The 17,868-nt window shown below is 40.1% G+C and overlaps 1 protein-coding gene across 2 annotated transcripts in view; it reads left to right on the top strand.

The window, feature by feature from the left end:
* aff2 (AF4/FMR2 family, member 2) overlaps positions 1–17,868 on the top strand; it is a 199,815-nt gene that overhangs the window by 126,355 nt on the left and 55,592 nt on the right. The window contains exons 6-9 of one of the 2 annotated variants that reach the window (XM_032554938.1): positions 4,978–5,064; positions 6,395–6,428; positions 8,529–8,589; positions 14,371–14,425. In XM_032554938.1, coding sequence (XP_032410829.1) covers positions 4,978–5,064; positions 6,395–6,428; positions 8,529–8,589; positions 14,371–14,425 — 237 coding nt within the window. Of the gene's footprint in view, positions 1–4,977; positions 5,065–6,391; positions 6,429–8,528; positions 8,590–14,370; positions 14,426–17,868 lie in introns of both variants that reach the window. The other variant, XM_032554937.1, reaches the window with a different exon arrangement.

Here is a 17,868-nt window from a genome sequence, read left to right as displayed (position 1 = left end):
TGGACAAAATGAATCAAAGATGCAGTGAGGAAACTTAGTTTCTGTCATTTAATTCATGTGGATTTGACATGAAACTCAAAGTTTCCACAGTGATCCAGGAGCTGAGTGGGGAGATTATCAGCCTCTGTAGACTCTCAATATGCAAACTATTGCACTTATGTTTTTCTTTTGGACATACTGTGGCTGCGTTTTGGAGTAAAAAAAAAGGTCTTTTGGACTATAAGGAAAAGGCTTTTCTACCTTGGCTCCCAGAGTTAGCTGTGGCTGTAAGCTGTTTACTACTAGCTGCTGGGGGAGCGGCTCTGCCTCACCCCGTAGTGATCGACTCCTTGCAGCTGCGCAGCGCCGCCATTCGCCTACTGGATCTCTGAGTAGCTGCCTCTCAAACTGCCAGGATCTCATCGTTCTTTCAGTCTCTGATACTCTTTGTATGTTGCTAATAAGAATGATTGATCCGCCATCGTCATCATGGAAATCCTCACTGCGCCCAGACTGCGGCTGCGAGTTTCCGCTCTTCGTTTTCCAGCTCAAAACAGAGCGCCACTGCCTGCTGCGCGTTCATTCTACAGGTAATCCTTTATATAAAGAACAGAAACCACTAAGCTAAAAACAAATTACGAAGTGGATGCCACTAGTCGCTCTGATATTCAAACTTTGCATTAATTTCGCGATCTCACTGCTTTTGCCGCTACTCCGCTTCTCTTTCATGGTTACTTGCGCAACTTTACTTTGTTTCTTAGCAACAAAATACAGCCCATCGTTATTTATTAAAGATTTGAAATTTCCACAAACAAATAAATCTAATGTTGTGTTTTGTTTTTTACGTTTGGAAGCATTTCTCTGACATTCGGAAAAATATGGTTTGCTTATTTTAGCGTAGCTCTGGTTTTACTTGGCCTATTAGCACAATTAAAAAATTGGTGTGTAATTTATAATGTGCACTTTAAGCACAAGTTGAAAGTGAGACTGGGGGAGGCGGAGTTTTGCTGCTACGCCGTCACAAACCAGACATGTTAAAAAGACGGTATAAGCCTACGGACCCCTATGGTTTAACGTATCGATACTCGCGGATGAAAAATCGATACGAGGGTGTAAAAAAATCAATAAATATTGTAAACAAGATATAATTGTACAGCCCTAACCACAAGCTTGAATATTTTTGATTGAAATCGCACATGTGAAAACCAGTGTACCAATCAATCAATCAATCAATCAAATTTTATTTGTATAGCACATTTCAGCAGCAAGACATTTCAAAGTGCTTTACATCATTACAAACACAGAAACACAATGCAATATAGAATCAATAATCAAAACAAAGCATTAAGTCAAGTTCCATCCATAAATTTGTAATTGATTACATTTCAAATACAATTCTAAACAGGTGGGTTTTTAGTTGAGATTTAAAAGAAGTCAGTGTTTCAGTGTTTCAGTGTTTCACCAATGTACCAGTTTCCAAGCATCCGAGCTTCTCCTCCACTCGGCTCCTTCTGACTAGCCAGCAACAATTAGCAAACACCTGTTGAAACTGCACATTTTGTTATAGGAGCTGCTTCTCAGTGGTAAAAACATTGCTAAAGGGTTAACAGAGGAGCCATGTTGTGATGACTTCCTGAGTTTCAGAAAGAGCAGGAGCTTCTTAAAGAGACAGCCGCCCAATTTTCAAGGAGTTAAATTACGCCTTGAAAATTATATTTAATGTAAATATAATTTTTTATGTTATAAAAACTGAAGGTAACATAGTTACTTGATTATGCTGTAAAATAGCATTATGTGGCTGGAGAACACATGAAACCGCCCCTTTAATTTGTAAAAAAAAAGACGTGCTCCTTTGTTTTGGCCACATGGAATCACAAGAGCGTTTGTAGATATAACTTTGCAAAATGTGAAAAACTGTAATAACAGCACAAACGCATTTTTAACACAGGAGAATAAATAAGCACCTTCTATGATTAAACATTGTAGGTGATATTTGGCAAACAGATAACAGCCTTAACGTTACGCTCCCTCAGTCATGCACTGCTTTCAATAAGACATTTACACACTTTCTCTCTCACCCACACACACGCACGCACGCAAATGTGTTCAGGCAATATCAGGGGTGCTGTCTGTCAAAGCACAGGAAGTCTTCAAGGAAGAACCAAATTATGTCAGAAAGTGGGGCTGTTGCTTAGCAACCCAGCGTATTTCGTCAGGGTAGCGTAACAGTACTGTAAAAAGGGGAAAACACGCCCAACACATCTGCAGATGCATTCTGGAGGACCTTCAGAAATGTTGAGCTGTTTCGTGCCCTGAGCTACACACACACACACACACGCACACACACCCCCACCCCCACACACACACACATCTTCCTCACACATATGAACACATGCGTCATCGGATGAATATGACTCATCTCCTCCAGAGGGGAGAATAAATGTATGATGGGAAATCAGTCTTCTTGGCCCAGTGACCTGCTGTAAGGAAGTCGAGTATGAACTGTTTGATTGTCAGAGAAAAAAAAGAGTAAAAGTGTAAAAGTACACATCTCTTCAGATCTTGAACAGGTTGCTGCGACCAATTATAAACTCATATTGAATGAAGTAGATAATTCATTTGAAAGATGGATGCCACTACTAATATCTATGATTGGAAGAATAAATATAATAAAAATGAACATATTGCCAAAGTTACTCTATATGTTTCAGAATGTTGCTCTTCCTCCTCCTCCTGAATTCTTTTCACAAATAAAGAAGAAGATGTTGCGTTTTTTATGGAACAGGAAGTCCAGACTCTGTTTGTCTTTACTGTACCTCCCTTATGACCGAGGAGGCTTGAAGTGCCCAAATCTTCACTGGTATTACTTTGCTGTGCAGTTGAGGTCTATGATGTTTCATTACAGTAATCATTCTCCACATTGGACTGACATGGAGACTCAGGATTTGAAATTGACTCTGCCTTCATATTTACATTCAAATTCAATATCAAAGCTTCTGAAACATACTAAAAATCCATTTCTTAAGAATATGATAAGAGTATGGAGAGATGTAAGAAAAATTTTACATGAACCAAATTGTTTATCGTTGTTCAGTCCAGTGTGGGGTAACCAACTTTTTGTACCTGGTAGAGCCGATGCAATATTTAAAGTATGGAAAGACAAAGGACTCCAAATGATTCAGAATCTTTATGTACCAGACTCAGACAAACCAATGAGCTTTCAGGATCTGCAACATAAATTTCACCTAGATAGGAAACATTTCTTTAAATATCTTCAACTCAGAAACTTCATAAGAACGAGTCAAAATAATGAGTTGACAAAACCTGCCAAGTCAACTTTAGAAAAAATGTTAAAGGACAGTTTGAAGAAAGGTATCATATCAGAATTTTATCACTCAATAATGTTACATATATCTGAAGGATCTCATGATAGACTTAAGGCTTGGAGAGAAGACTTACTGCTAGAGATATCTGAGGAAGATTGGCAAACAGCATGTAAACTGGCCCACACCAGTTCTATCAACACATCTCTTAAAATGATTCAATTCAAATGGTTAATGCGGGTTTATATAACACCAGTGGACCTTAATAGGTATAACAGGGAGATTCCTGATGTATGTCCGAAATGCACAGAGGACAGAGGAACTCTGGTTCACTGCATGTGGTATTGCAGGATAATTACACTGTTTTGGAAAGAGGTAAAAGATGTAATTGAGAAAATAATTTCCAAACAAATAACTCTTGAGCCAAAGCTGTTTGTGTTTGGACTGTACCCTGAAAAACATAATTATACTAAAAATGAACGGACATTTATAAACTTAAGTTTGCTTAATGCGAAAAGATGTATATCAATGTTTTGGAAAAAGACTCATGGACCGACCATAAACCAACGGCTGCAGCAGATGTTATCTGCCCTCCCTCTGGAAAAAATGACGTATATATTAAAGGGAAAACAAGATTTGTTTGAGTTCATCTGGAATCCCTTCATTAGGTATGTCAAGGATCTGAACATCTCGGAAGACGGTACAAGTGACTGAAGAACATGTTAACTGCAGTTCCTAAAGACAATTCTGTTTGAGGACATATACTGTTAAAATCTCAATTTAAAGACGATATGTAAAATATGTGATGGGTTTTATTGGAACCAGGATTGTGAGAGACATTTTGTTGTACTTTTTTGTTTGTATTTTATTTTGACTTGAACAGTAATACTACTATTGTTGTTGCCACAATTTGCATACTTTTCAAGTTGTTTGTTTAAACCACTAAAATTCTAATAAAGATATTTTGGGTAAAAAAAAAAAAGTGTAAAAGTAAAAGTGTTTGTTTATTCAAACTTGGAAGAAAAGGTGAATGAATGCTCTCTCTCTACCACGTCATCATGCCACTACTTTGCTGTTTGTCTTTATTAGAGACGTTAAAGTCTGTGCTTTGTCAAAATCTGACGAAGGTACAAATTCTTTTTTACGAAGCACGTTTCAGTAGAAATAACTGAAAAGCTGCAGCTTCTGAGCTGCGTTGTTGTCATGCAGCCAAACGGAGTCAGCCTTTTAATTTTTTTGTAATTTAACAACTCTCCACTTAACCGACTCTCTGTATACTGATCCCCGCGTGTACCACAACCCTCCCTGTGCAGCCCAGCATTTATTCTATAAGCAATAATGAGGGTCCGCTCTGAAGGAGGAGGGGAGAAACGGGGCATCACACAACCTTGATTGAACGCTGACTCCACTCCCCTGCTCCAAAGAGGCTGCTCAAGGAATCCTCCTGCTGATGTTTTTGCTAAAGTTTAGCCAGGATCGTTGCTCTTCAGACGCAGGACCAGAGTTATTTCCTTCATTTGTCTGAACATAAGAACAAAAAAAAAAGTAAACGCCTTCGTTCTACCGCTTCTCAGTAATCGTTAATGGTGACGTAATAAAAGGTGTGTGTGTGTGTGTGTGTGTGTGCGTGTGTGGGGGGGTGTGTGTGTGTGTGTGTGTGTGTGTATGTGCTCAGGAGATGACCCATTCATGGCCTCCTCCGCTCACAGCCATACACACGCCCGGGAAAGCCGACCAGACCAAGTTCCCCATCCCAAACAAGGTGAGTACACACACTGCCAATGTAAAAAAAAAAAAAAAAAAATCCCTTTCTTCTTCTTTGGGTCTGACTAAAACACAAAATCTTATCGAGTATTGTTGTTGTTGGGTTTTTTTAGTGCAAACATCTTAGCACACTTGAAATAAGACCAAACTAACGTACAAATAACTTTTCAGCAAGATGTAGGAGCTTGTTTTAAGTAAATAATTTCTTAGTATTTATGATTTATGGCAGATTATTAGGACAGACAGACTCAGAAATAGTTGTCTCCCTCTGGTCATCTGATTATTCAACAATCCCACCACCAAGACTGTCTGAGATTGCTTGAAAATGCTAAATAACATATATTTAATGCATTATTATTTGTACGTTATGTAGCTATAGGTAAAGTTGTGTTTTTGTGTGTGCTCTGGTGGCCAAGCGATGACATTTCATTGCCAATTTCACTTATGTGTCTTTGTTCAATGACAATAAAAATAGGTCCAAGTCTATGAAAACTGAAAAATGTCTTCTTACAAGTGAAATAGTCGGCCATTGGAACTGGTATATTTTCATCAGTACTAAGGAATTATTGACTTGACACTTGAAAAGTTACTTTATTTTCTTATTTCAAGATGTTTGTACTAGAAACTCGACCAAACATACTTGGTGAGATTTTATGTTTTTGCAGTGTGCAGCTATAGGTGTTAATGGACTCTTAAGTCATTTACAAATGCTACAGTTGCAAAAAACAAAAAAAGAAGAGCATTCTCCTTTTAAGTTCCTCATTTTGCACTCAGAGCAGCACAAAAAGTAAAGTGGCTTAACACTGGATACAGATTGAGCTACGTGTGGCACCCAGCATGATGTTCTTAGATAACAGAAAATGTGAAAACCCTCCTTCAGCGAAAAGGCTAACATGGCGTCTTATTTTCTTCTTTCTTGCATAATTTTTTTTAAAATTTTTGCTGTCTTTTGCATCACAAGAAAAAGGAAACATTTTTGGGCTCCAATCACAACTTATATGCCAGCGACACGTCACCGTGGTGACCCTACCATGAGTGCTCGCGTTCAAAAAAGAAAAAGAAAAAAAATATTTTCAACTAGCTCAACAATAAGCAAATACAGTAGTCACATTTTTTTTTTTTTTTTTATTGTTGTCGTTACAAATGGATGTCAGCCTTAAATCCGAAACTGAAAAAAGCGTTTTGTAAGTTTGCCTGATTAAACAGTAAGGCAGCCGTTTGGCAAATTTCATTAAAAAAAAAACAACATAAATATAAAAAAAAACCTCATTCATTAAACTCATTTCTTTCTGTTTTTTTCTCTCCTTTCTCTCCCGTTTGGCCAGGAGGCCCAGCATGTGACCTCAGCCTACAGCATCCAGAGTAAGTCTGTCAGACTGTAAACACTCACACAACAGCTGGAGTTATGACTGACGCTGTGGTTTCTATGACGATGGCGACGTTCAGCACATATGTGAGGAAGCGGTTTGGACTGATAATCACTGAAAGTTTGATAGAGTGTCCATGTAATTGACGTGAAAGTTACACACGTGTGAACTTGTATCATAAAGTGCGATGTTTTATCTTTAGGTTTTTCTGCGTATTGTACAAAACAGAAACAATATTTTTGTAAGATCCGACAAAAGAGTTTCATGATGCTGCGTTTGTTGCCTAGCAGCACCTCTGATTCGCAATCTAAATATGTAAACATCTCATTGCACAGTGGGATCAGCCGAGACCGTTGTGTAACAAATACAGATTCATAAAAAAAAAATGGAGGAGCAGCGAGTTTGATGGAACTTGAGTGGCTTGAAACAGAGAGAACTAGGCCTTCTCACCCAACATCAGGGCTGTAACTGTGGAGTTTAGGCCTTCATTTAAGACTAAATCCACTGTTTTTATGTCTGTTTATGTAAATTGCGCCACCTGAGTGAAGTTGCACCCCGCCTCCCCCGTCCTCCTTCATATTGAACCAAATTAGTGTCAGACGTTTGTGCAGCCAAAATCTTTAGTTTGTGCCGCTGACATTTTAAAGATATTGATAAATGTTTCCAGAGGTCACCAAAGGTCAGCCAGCCAGTTCACGTTGATGAAACCAAACAAATTGTCCATGTCAGTCAAGTGCGACACAAAAACATTTAGCTGCACAAACATAGCAAATTTAGTTCTTATCATTTTTGCTTTTTGTTGCTATGAGCAGATAGGACAGGTTGACCTCTGGTGACCTCTAGATTTGTTGTGTTTTTTTAATCTTAGAAATTATGGCGCCACAAACAAAACTGTATTGCAGCACAAAAGTACGACTGACACCATATTTTCTTAGATTTTTTTGTAAACATGGACTGGATGGTTGACCTCTCATGACTTCTGGAAACATTTATTAATACATTCAAAACAACAGCAGCACAAACCAAAAACTTTGCAGCACAAACGTTTGACAAACATAGCAAAATTAATTTCAATTTTTTTTTATTTTGTCAATGCTCTGGGAAGGACATGTTGACCTTTGGTGACCTCTGAATTTTTTTTTTCTTAGAAATTATAGCACCACAAACAATATCGTTTTGCAGCATAAAAGTAGCACAAATTGATTGACCCCATGTCTACTTTGATTTTTTTTTTTTGTATACACTGACTGACTGGTTGACCTTTCATGACCTCTGGAAACATTTATTAATACCTTCAAAACGACAGCGGCACAAACCAAATATTTTGCAGCACAAACGTCTGACAACCAAATTCGCTTCAACTGAAGGAGGTGGGAGGGGGTTGATTTCACTCAGACAATCGACCCATGTCCTCGATGTTCAAAGTCCAGTGCTGCTGGTGACGAGCGGACGGCGTGAAAACATTTTGTGATGCAGTAGGATAACGAGAGGTAAAATTCTCCCTGCTGCAGTGATAAATCGACGCAGAGAGGTGCGCAACGTCCTAAAACTTTGACTATTCACTTATTTCAGATCCCCCAGGCCCACAGCTGCATATGTGCAGCAATTCTGATAAAACTCTTCCTCAAGTGTTTTTCAGAGGCTGCTGATTTAAAACAAAATAAAAAATGTTACATTAAAGCCTGACTTGAACGCTTTGAGATGTTTGCTGGGCGTCAGTGAAGCCGAACGGCTCCCGCCTCGCCTTTTCTGTCAGGAAGTGAAACTGCTGAGCAAAACAGGAATTCAAAGGACTTGGTACCAAGAAGAAGGAAAAAAGAAACGGTCTGAACAGCTACTAGGAGAAATAAATAATCTAGTCAGGTTTTATTGCAAAAATAAATAAAATGAGCGCTGTGCTCTTCAAAACCTGGCAACGCAAACAGGCTGTGGCAGAGTCATTGTCCGGGGGTAACAATGCTACAAGACTCCGGTTATGTTAGTTTGGCTTCTGGTCAAACACACAGACAAACCTTGACTTATGCAAAACGATGTCAAGAATGATTGAACGTCCTCTGTCGTCTCCCCTCCTCCTCTTCCTCCCGTTGTGTTGCAGAGAGATGTACGGTGTCGGCTAACAAACCCGCTGCTAAACCGTCCGCCGCACCGCAGAAGTCGTGAGTACCTCTCCACAAACACACACTCACACACACACACGCCCGCACACACACAAATTGGGAATTTCTAAACCTGCTGCTGTTTCTTGAGCCTCAAGGTGAAAATTAAACCTGACTCTTGGATGGAATTCACTCATGGCAGGAAGATGGAGGGAGGGGAAAAGGAAGAAAAAAATAAAAAGGATTGTGTGGATCAGAGCGGGAAAGTGCAGCTACATTAATTTAACCCCGGCCAGCAGCGTATTGCAACACCTCCGTTCGCTCCGCATCACTCACAGAGCGGGATGAGACCGAGAGGACAGAAACCCCGTGAGCCTTACTGACCCTGTGTTTAAACCGGTCCAGTTAATGACTCGGTCACACGAACGCCAAACATTTCCAGATTTCCCACGGATTCCGCGGTTCAGTTTTAGTAGATTTTTTTCCCCCTGTGGAACGCGACTCTAGATGAGTCCCGGAAAAGTCGCCTTTGAACAAACTGTGTTGACTGCAAAAACAACAAAATCCCACCAAGTACTTTTGGTCTAGTTCCTGGTGCAGGTGTCTTAGAACGCTTCAAATAAGACAAAACTGACTCACAGGTAACGTTTTGGCAAGATATAGTAGCTTGTTTCAAGTTGATAACGTCTAAATATGGCAGATTATTTTATTTATAACCTGGGAAAAATATTGTTGTAAGTGAAAAAAAAATCTGCCTGTGGATCTGGAGCTTTTTCAACAATATTTAGGGAATTAATAATGACTTACAACACGCTCCTAAAAAGCTACTTCTAAGATAGTTTTGTCTTTTTCCAAGCGACCTAAAATATTTACACTAGAAACTGGACCAAAAAAATACTTGGCAAGAACATTTAGTGGTTTTGCGGCGTAGATATCATTTTAAGAGTTGAATCGAAACAGTCAAGTGGTGATGAAACAGTCTGAAAGTCGAAAAAAAGATAAAAAGTCAAACTGATGCACTGGAAAAGTTCAAAAGAAATGTTGAGTAATGTGAGCAGCGCAGTTAGTGTGGTTTTTGGATGTAATTGCAAATTAGTTGAGGCAACAAGGCAAATGTTTTGCTGGTTGCGCAACAGAAGCTTATGAAAATATAACAGTTATGTTTTTAATGGGATTATGTTTAATGGTTCTTGCTCTGCTCACCACAAAAAAACAAAACAAAACAACAACAAAAAAACTGGTAAATTTCTGCTTTGAAAAAAAAAGAAAAGAGAAAGTTGCTTGTTTTAATCTGTTTGTAATATTTGCCAGTAGTAAACACGATGCTTCCCTCACTGCAGGCATTAGGCTGCTTATTGTTTACGCTCATAAGCATAAAGTGCTCACTATGATGAAAGGGTCTGCCTCGTGTTAATCAGATGTAAAGGTTCTTTTCCCTGAATCTTTACTCTACTGGAGGAAACGCAGACAAAACCCGAAAGCGGACGACCGGTGAAGAGTGCCGCTTTGGTTCAGCCCAGATCCGATCGCAGGACGTTCAGACAGCTGCGTACCAGTGAGTCCGGCTCGGCGGCATCAGAAACGCGTCTTGTCTTAAAAAAAGACGACTTTCCACCTGTTGGGAGAGTTTGCCCCGCGTTTTGCAGAGCGAGGCACTAGCGGACGCCAGGGTTACGGGTTCACTTCCTGTCGCTGTTTCAGGTGAAAGGATCGACGCTTTTGGTATTTACCTGCAGCGGGCGGGCGGGCGATGAGGAGAAAACAAGATGTCGGCTGCTAACGGGCGGCGTTGTTGCTGTTTTTGACCCGGACTCGGTTGGGGGCGGGGGTTCGTCCACGAACAGCTGGTCCAGGTCAGGGTAGATCTGAGTCAGCCGAGTGCTTTAAGTAGAAACACTCGCTTAAAACTTTGTGTGTCTACGACAGAGTAGCAGGGTTATAGTAAGAACAAATCAAAACGTAAAACTGAGAGGATAAAGTCGAAATAGCATGAGAATGAAGTCGTATTGTTATGATAATAAAATCGTAATATTACGAGAATAAATTCAAAATATTACAAGAATAAAGTCAAAATATTGCAAGAATAAGTATTATGAGCATAAAGTGAAAATAATATGACAATAAAGACACAATAATTTGAGAATGGTTATACTATTAGGAGAATATAGTTATGACTGAATTATCATAATACTTTAACTTTATTCTCTTACTATTATGACTTTGTTCTGAAGTCATTATTTTTTTATTTAGGTGGTGTTATACTGTGGTCGTTCTATTTTATTTTTTTATTTCCTTAGTGTAGTGCGGTGCTTCTGGATTCCAGTCCTGCTCTGCACATTTTAGATGTGCCTCTATTCCAGAACAGCTGATTCAAATGATTGCATGATTTCATCAAGTACTGCAGAAGCCTGTCAATCAGCCACAGATTCAATCCAGGTGCGGCAGAAGGGAAACACCTAAAACATGCAGGGCAGGAGGGCCTGAGGACCGGACTTGAGAACCGCTGGTGTAGTGCAACAGAGTATGAACTGTTTGCTGGAGGAGTCAATCGATGTATCCCCTGTTGTGATGACATGTGGCATCACTTTGCTGGAAATAAATGATCTTTTTACTGAGAAAGCTAGTTAAAAACATTATTCTCAAAGAGTGGAAACGGTTCGTCTCCAAACAGTCGATGTGAGCCCTGATTCAGCCGCAGACCTCAGTGTTTCCCGCTGGGACTTTTGATGAAACAAGCCAAAATTTCGTGGCTCGCGTCAACTGTTTGAAGGCAAACGGTTCGCCTTCAAATAGTTGACGTGAGCCAGACTACAGCCGCAGACCTCAGTGTTTTCTGCTGGGCTTTTATGTGGCGGGTCGACAATAAAACCCAAACTGGAGCGTCGTTGTGAGCCGAAAGCAGCTGCGCGTCTTTTCTGGTTTCTGGCTCCAGCAGCTTTTCGGGTCTGGAGACGGAACATTTTCACAGCATGATGCTTCCATCGCCGTGTTTTAGTGTCGTGGGTGATGTGCTGTGCCGGTTTTCCTCCACAAACAGCATGTTGGACTCAATCCCAAAAGTTTGTCTTTATAGTGTAAATATTTTAGCACATCTGAAATAAAAAAAAATAACCTAAGCAACTTTTCAGCAAATAAATAGGAGCTGGTTTTAGGTAATTAATTCCTTAATATTGATGAAAAAGTAACAGTCCTACTGGCAGATTGTTTCACTAATAAGACATTTTTCCCAGGTTACAGGTGAAACAATCTGCCAGTGCAACTAGTGCTTTTTCATCAATATTAAGGAATTATTTACCAATTGTTTACTTATTTACCAATTATAATACAAGCTCTTGTATTATGCTGAAAAGTTACTTGTAACATTAATATATTTGCACTAGAAACTCGATTGAAAGACTTTTGTAGGATTTTGTGTTTTTGCAGTGCAGTTTTGGTAAATGTTCGCACTGGATTTTAATTTTGGGAATGAAATATTCTGAACACAAATGCACTTCTCAGACTTTTATTGGTAAAGGATGATCATTTTACATTCCGCTTCACAACTTTGCATCATTTTCCGTCGGTTTGTCTCATGAAATCTGAATAAAAGTCCTTTTTGTGATTATAACCTGATAAAATGCTCAAACATTGGAGGGGAATTAAAAATTTTTTTTTGGCAATCTCCGTGAATTAAACACTGACTAGATATTACTCATCCTCTGCATATTTTTGAAAAAGTGCTTAAATATTTGGACTTTTCTTTTCACCTGTAAAGCCAATGTTAGCCAGTAAATCCTCAGAAGTCCTTTAAAGACTTTTTCTTTTTTTTTTTAAGGGAGCTTTTGCTTTGAAAACCTCGGGCAGCAGCCATTTAAATTGGCAGCTGAAAAGCGACCAGAGGCGTCCGTGTTTGAAGCGGCCAAAATTAGAGCCGCGAGCCGCGTGTTCGGCTCCGCAGTCCGTCCTTGAAGCCGGTCGATTCGTTCTGTGCTCGGCCAAATCTGCGTCTGAAAGTTTCTGCTCGGGAGTAATGTAATTCCTGGGCGTCTTTTTTTGATGCATTCTGTGAGGCAGATTTTATTTTTTTATTTTTTTCCCCCTCGTTGCTCAACTTGCAGTAGCGAGAGCCTCCACGTCACGTTTTAGCTCTTCGGTCCTTAACAGATTTTAATCTGACCGCGTCTGTCCCCACAGATACAGTCCTTCCTTCTTCCTGGTTGTATTCGTGTCCTCGCCACCGGCCCACCTGCCTCTCACTTCCCCGTCTCTTCCCGGCCATCATCGTCTCCATCGCCCTCTCTCCATCTGTCCCTCCTTTTCCGAAATGAAATATGGAATCCATTATTCATCCATTCAAACATATCTATCATTGCCCCTTACATAGCGCAGATTTTTTTCTCTCCCCCTCCCCCTCAATGTGCTTCAGTTTTTGTTTTTTTAGTGTTTCACGTACTGACGAAGAGCAGTAAGAATCCCTTCAGGGGATTCTCCTGTCATAACAATAGCAGCGCCAGATCAAAATAAAAGGAACCGGTGGGGAGGCGTGTGTGTGAAACACGGCAGCGACTCGCTGGTCCACATACATACCTGAACCTGTGAGCTAACGAGCAGATGATGAGGGTAGTGAGGTTGTGTTGTGTTTTTTTTTTTTCCTTCCTGAGAGATTAAAACACACACAAAACTAATAACAGAAGTAGTGTCGGGACTCGATTCAAATTTTGAATCGAGCTAATTGTAGGATAGCTAATTAAATGCATTTCTCCAAAAACCTTGACGACAAAATAGGCAGTGTTTTCAATTTTAAAAGCCTTTTTTTGCTGCAAAATTATTGAATAAATAGACATGTTTATATGGCTATACATCTGCTGTTTGGGTCATCCAAAAACTATTTTAGAAATATGGACTTTAGCAACGGTAGTTTCTTTTTTTTTTTTGGTAAACATTATATTTATTGAATTTTTCTAACCCAAAACAAGTGATACATTTGACGACTTATTCCACAAGGTAAACAAATATAAATAATAAAGGAACAACAAAAACATAATAAAAACAAAAAAAGGAAGAATTAGCCATCTGCATCGCTCTCTGAGGTCATAGTGTTTCAGAAACCTTGTCAACAGTGACCCTGTTTCTTCAAAGCGTTAGTTGCTTAGTGACGTTAGCAACATTAGCCACGTGTGCCAGGTTAGCGTTAGGGACATCTCAATGCTACATGGTTAGCATTGAGATGCTATTTTAGAGCTGAATAGCTTCAGGTATAAGCTAACTGCTTTTAGCACAACTTGAACATAACAGGAGCCTTTTCCAACGTACAATCATGTTTTTGAAGTAAAAATGAGCCTCCTGTGGGCCAAGAAAAGCGGCTTTGTCTTCCATCACTTTTGTCTGCGCATCAGATTTACGGGCGTATCAGAAACACGCAAATACAAAGGTTCTGGCTCTGGATTTTTACGTAAAAGAAAAGACAATCAGGTTAATTGCGTTAAAATGTTCGACATGTATAAACCTATGTACTTAGTTGAAAAGAACGCATTAAAGTCTCAGCCCTAAATAGAAGTAAATGGGGGCGTCCAGGTGAAAAACAATCCTCTTTGTCTCTCTGTTCACTAAAACCTTAACATCTGGTTTGATTTTCCTTCATCCTTCTTCCCCAACATGAGTCACCAGCACCGTTCCAGCGGTGTAATCCATCCGTTAGCTGGAAAGAGTCTTCAAAGGGAACAACAGGCAACAAGTTGCCATGTCTCAGGTGAGACAGACGGTCATGGCTGCAGTAACCCACCTGCCCCTGTGTGTGTGTGTGTGTGGGTGTGTGTGTGCGTGGGTGTGTGTGTGTGTGTGTGGGCGTGTGTGTGTGCGCAGGATGCTGGAGGACGACCTGAAGATCAGCAGTGATGAAGAAGAAGCTGAACAACAGGTGAGGTCGCTCTGCAGTTTATCTTCAAGTTTTGTCGCTATTGTTCACGTTACTATTGTGATAACAATTACGATAAAAATGATTTATTAGGTGACTGTGTGACTGTGACTGTGTGTCAGCGATAACAGCCCCACAAACGCAAATGCTGCTTTTGAAAAACATTCCCATTTGTAATATTCTTCTATAGGACGCCAGTGACACGAGGAAGTGACTTGTATCACTGCACATATTAGCTGTATTTAATCATATTTTCAAATGTATTGATGTTTATTGATTCCTTCATCGAAAAAAACTGCAGAGAAAACATTAAAAATAACAATACAGACAGTTTTGGGGGCTCGCGGTTTCCTTCTGCAAAATGACAAACCAGTGCACGCTGAACAACACCGCATATGCTTTTAAAATAATACATATTGAAAACCACTTGCCACTTTCCTTCTGCTTTAGAATTCTGCATTACAGAAAAATTTGTCATTAGTTCGCTTTAGTCAATCTGTAATTCATTTGCCTAGAAAGTTTCAGTTTGTTAGAGGAAGTGTGACCAAAGAAACTGAACTCTGGTCCGCCTAAAAACCTAGATCTCCGTTCGGTCGAAGTGAGCTCTGGTGCGGTTCAAATGCATATGTGAACACAAGGAAGCGGACTATAGTGCAGGGCATTCTGGGTAAATACAACCAATACAAAAGTGTTGGTTGCACTTGTGGGGAGAAATGGATCATCGTGTTTTTCCAAAGACCAAAGAGAAATCCTACAAGCACTAAAACCTGACGCTGCTCCATCTTTGTTTTCATTTTGTGAAGGAAGAAGTTGCACTCTTCACATGTTTTCATGTTGTTTCCTTCAATGGTTCTTGATGCAGCGCCGCCACAGGCGAGGAGGGGAACAGGTTTTTAGAAGGGTTTGGTCGGTTTGACACAGTTCAGTGTGAAAGAGAATCACAGCAGCTGAAAGTGGAACAAATATTGCTGCTTTTGTTCCCAACTGAACCGAATCTACCGGAATACCAGGTGTTAAAACACCTTTAAAACCCCAACAAGATCCACTGAAGCTTGTGTGTGTACAAGTTCAAGAGGTACTAACACCGTATTCAACGAAACGTCAGGTAAATATCTTTTAAAGATGGCAATAAATACACTTTCATAATTATTTGCTTATTTTTTTTCCGATGAATCGGAATTTGAATTATTCAAATCAGCCCCATTCTCAGCTTAAAGATACTGATACTGGGTACGGGGTCAAACGGCTGCTCTGCTGCTAACTGAACCCAACATATAGAGCTGGAGGAAGTGATGCCATCTGAACACGTAACCTCTCTGATCCGGAGTCGGACACGTTACTGCAGCGCCACGAGGTCGGCTCGGCAGCCGGGCCGGGGGAGACGCTCAGATCCGTCACTCAGCTCCCAGTAAAGCCAGGAATCCGTCTGAGACCTTTTCTTGTTTTTATTTTTTTTAATTAGATCAAACTAGCTGCTGCTGCTGAGATCTCCGAACACGGCAATCTTCAAATGTCATGTTTGTTTATCGCGTCTGTGCTCTCCGAATCGAATTATAGAAGCATTTCAAGGATCATCGATAAAAGTGCGACTAACAGAAGACTAATTAGGAGTGTCACAGAAAAGTCTGGATTCCTAAATGAATGGGAAGTCTGGAGGACGGCTGTCATGGTGGCAGGCACAAACTCTCCGAGGAGTTTTTCTTCTTTTCTTTTTTGCACCTTTTTGTGGTTGTTTAGCAACAGGATCATGAGAATGCAAGTCTGTTACACACCAGCTCCAGTAAGGAAACATAGAAAGCGCTCATTATTGTCCGACATGCATGAAGTCATTTGACAATAACTGAGTCACCGTTTTCCATGATTAACTGTACATTTCAAATCATGCAAATGAAAATTATTGCTGTCGTTTCAAGTCATTTTGGGATTCATTGATTCATTGCTTATGGCGACAGGCCTGATTGTGACTAAAACTACTGCTGAGGCGGGCATCATTTCTGCTCCACTTCTGACCAGCACACAGATGTCCAGCAGCTTGTTCTTGTGTAAAACATAGCAGCAGTGAACGGAAGTAGCTAAAAGTCTCACTTTTTCCACACTCCATCTGTCACCTTTATTTGTGGCGTAACTTCAGTACCATCATTTTAACAGAAGTTTTGGGTTTGGAAAAAGGCCCAAGCTTCAACGTGTTTGAATCTGGAAGAGTGCGCCCCGTCTGCTTGACGCTTCGTCCTGTTTTATTTTGTCTTTCCCCGCAGAAGCTGTGACGTCATCGTGTTCGGTCCGTGTCCGCCGAATAAGGAATTCAGATTTATCACTGCGGGCCACGTTGAACATGGACGGCGCTGTTGTCTTGTTTTGTTTTTTTTTTGTTTGTCTTTTTCCCTGTATGAAAATTGGCAGCGTGGCCTTCTCTTTGCTAATCACTGTCATCACGCGCTAATGATGCCAGAGATGAGTTCAAAGCAGTCAGTGGGGTCCGTGCTTCGGTTCCCTCCCCCCACTGTGCAGACGGATATCAGCGCTCATCAAAGAGTCCGCCAGATATTCTCCGTTAATGAAAAGACACGGATTCCTCTCATCCCCTTTTTAACTCCCCGTTTGATTATATAATTACGACCGGGGTAAGACATAATAATTATAAACGATGGCAGGTCATTTATAGTGGTTTTAGTTGTTGTAATTATGCCGAAATGAGATCTTTTAATCACAGATATTCAGTGTGCATTCAGAAGCGCGCCCCAGCGTTGAATTTGTTTCTGGCGTGGCGAGGAGACGGGATGAAAAAGGAAGCCGTTATTAATTTAGCGTCTCCATGCATGTATTCATTTATTTTTGCTGTCTTTAAAGGCACTGTGAGTTCTTCGCCAGTTAAACATGTATTTTATTTAAGTAATATTAAATGTCAGTGTTAATAATGTAAACTTCACGTTGCTGCATTAGAATCAGGCACTTTTTTGTCCCTGACGCCGATCTGGGTCATTTCAGAACAGGCAGTTGGTTGGAGATGCTAACGAAGTCCATGTCTGATACTTCGTTAAGATCAATGCCATGGACAAAGTGCTCTGAATTTACACACTAAATTTCACCATCACCCAGTCTATATTAATACTGTGATTCTATTTTATTTACCTCAATTACCAGTTATGTTGCTTAGGCGCTAAATCATCTATTTAAATCGCCCAGAGCATTATTGATCATTTCTTTGGAAAGAAATATAATAAAAACCACATTGTATAACCAAAATAATAGTTGTTTAGCTGCTTCCTGTTTTAGGTCAATCAGGGATTAACAAAGTTTTTCTAGATGCCGTAATAATACAAGGTACATATTTTTGTTCTTTTAGTTGAAATCACAGCTATATTGATTTTAGTTGCAGGAACGGGAAAAGTAAAAGAAAACTCAAAACACTGACAGTGAGTCGTTACTAAATGTCCCTGACAGATCTG

This window comes from Xiphophorus hellerii, chromosome 23 (genome assembly GCF_003331165.1).
Source record: "Xiphophorus hellerii strain 12219 chromosome 23, Xiphophorus_hellerii-4.1, whole genome shotgun sequence".
NCBI lineage: Eukaryota > Metazoa > Chordata > Actinopteri > Cyprinodontiformes > Poeciliidae > Xiphophorus > Xiphophorus hellerii.
Note: the sequence above shows the minus strand (reverse complement) of the source record. Positions and strands in the feature narration are given on the sequence as shown.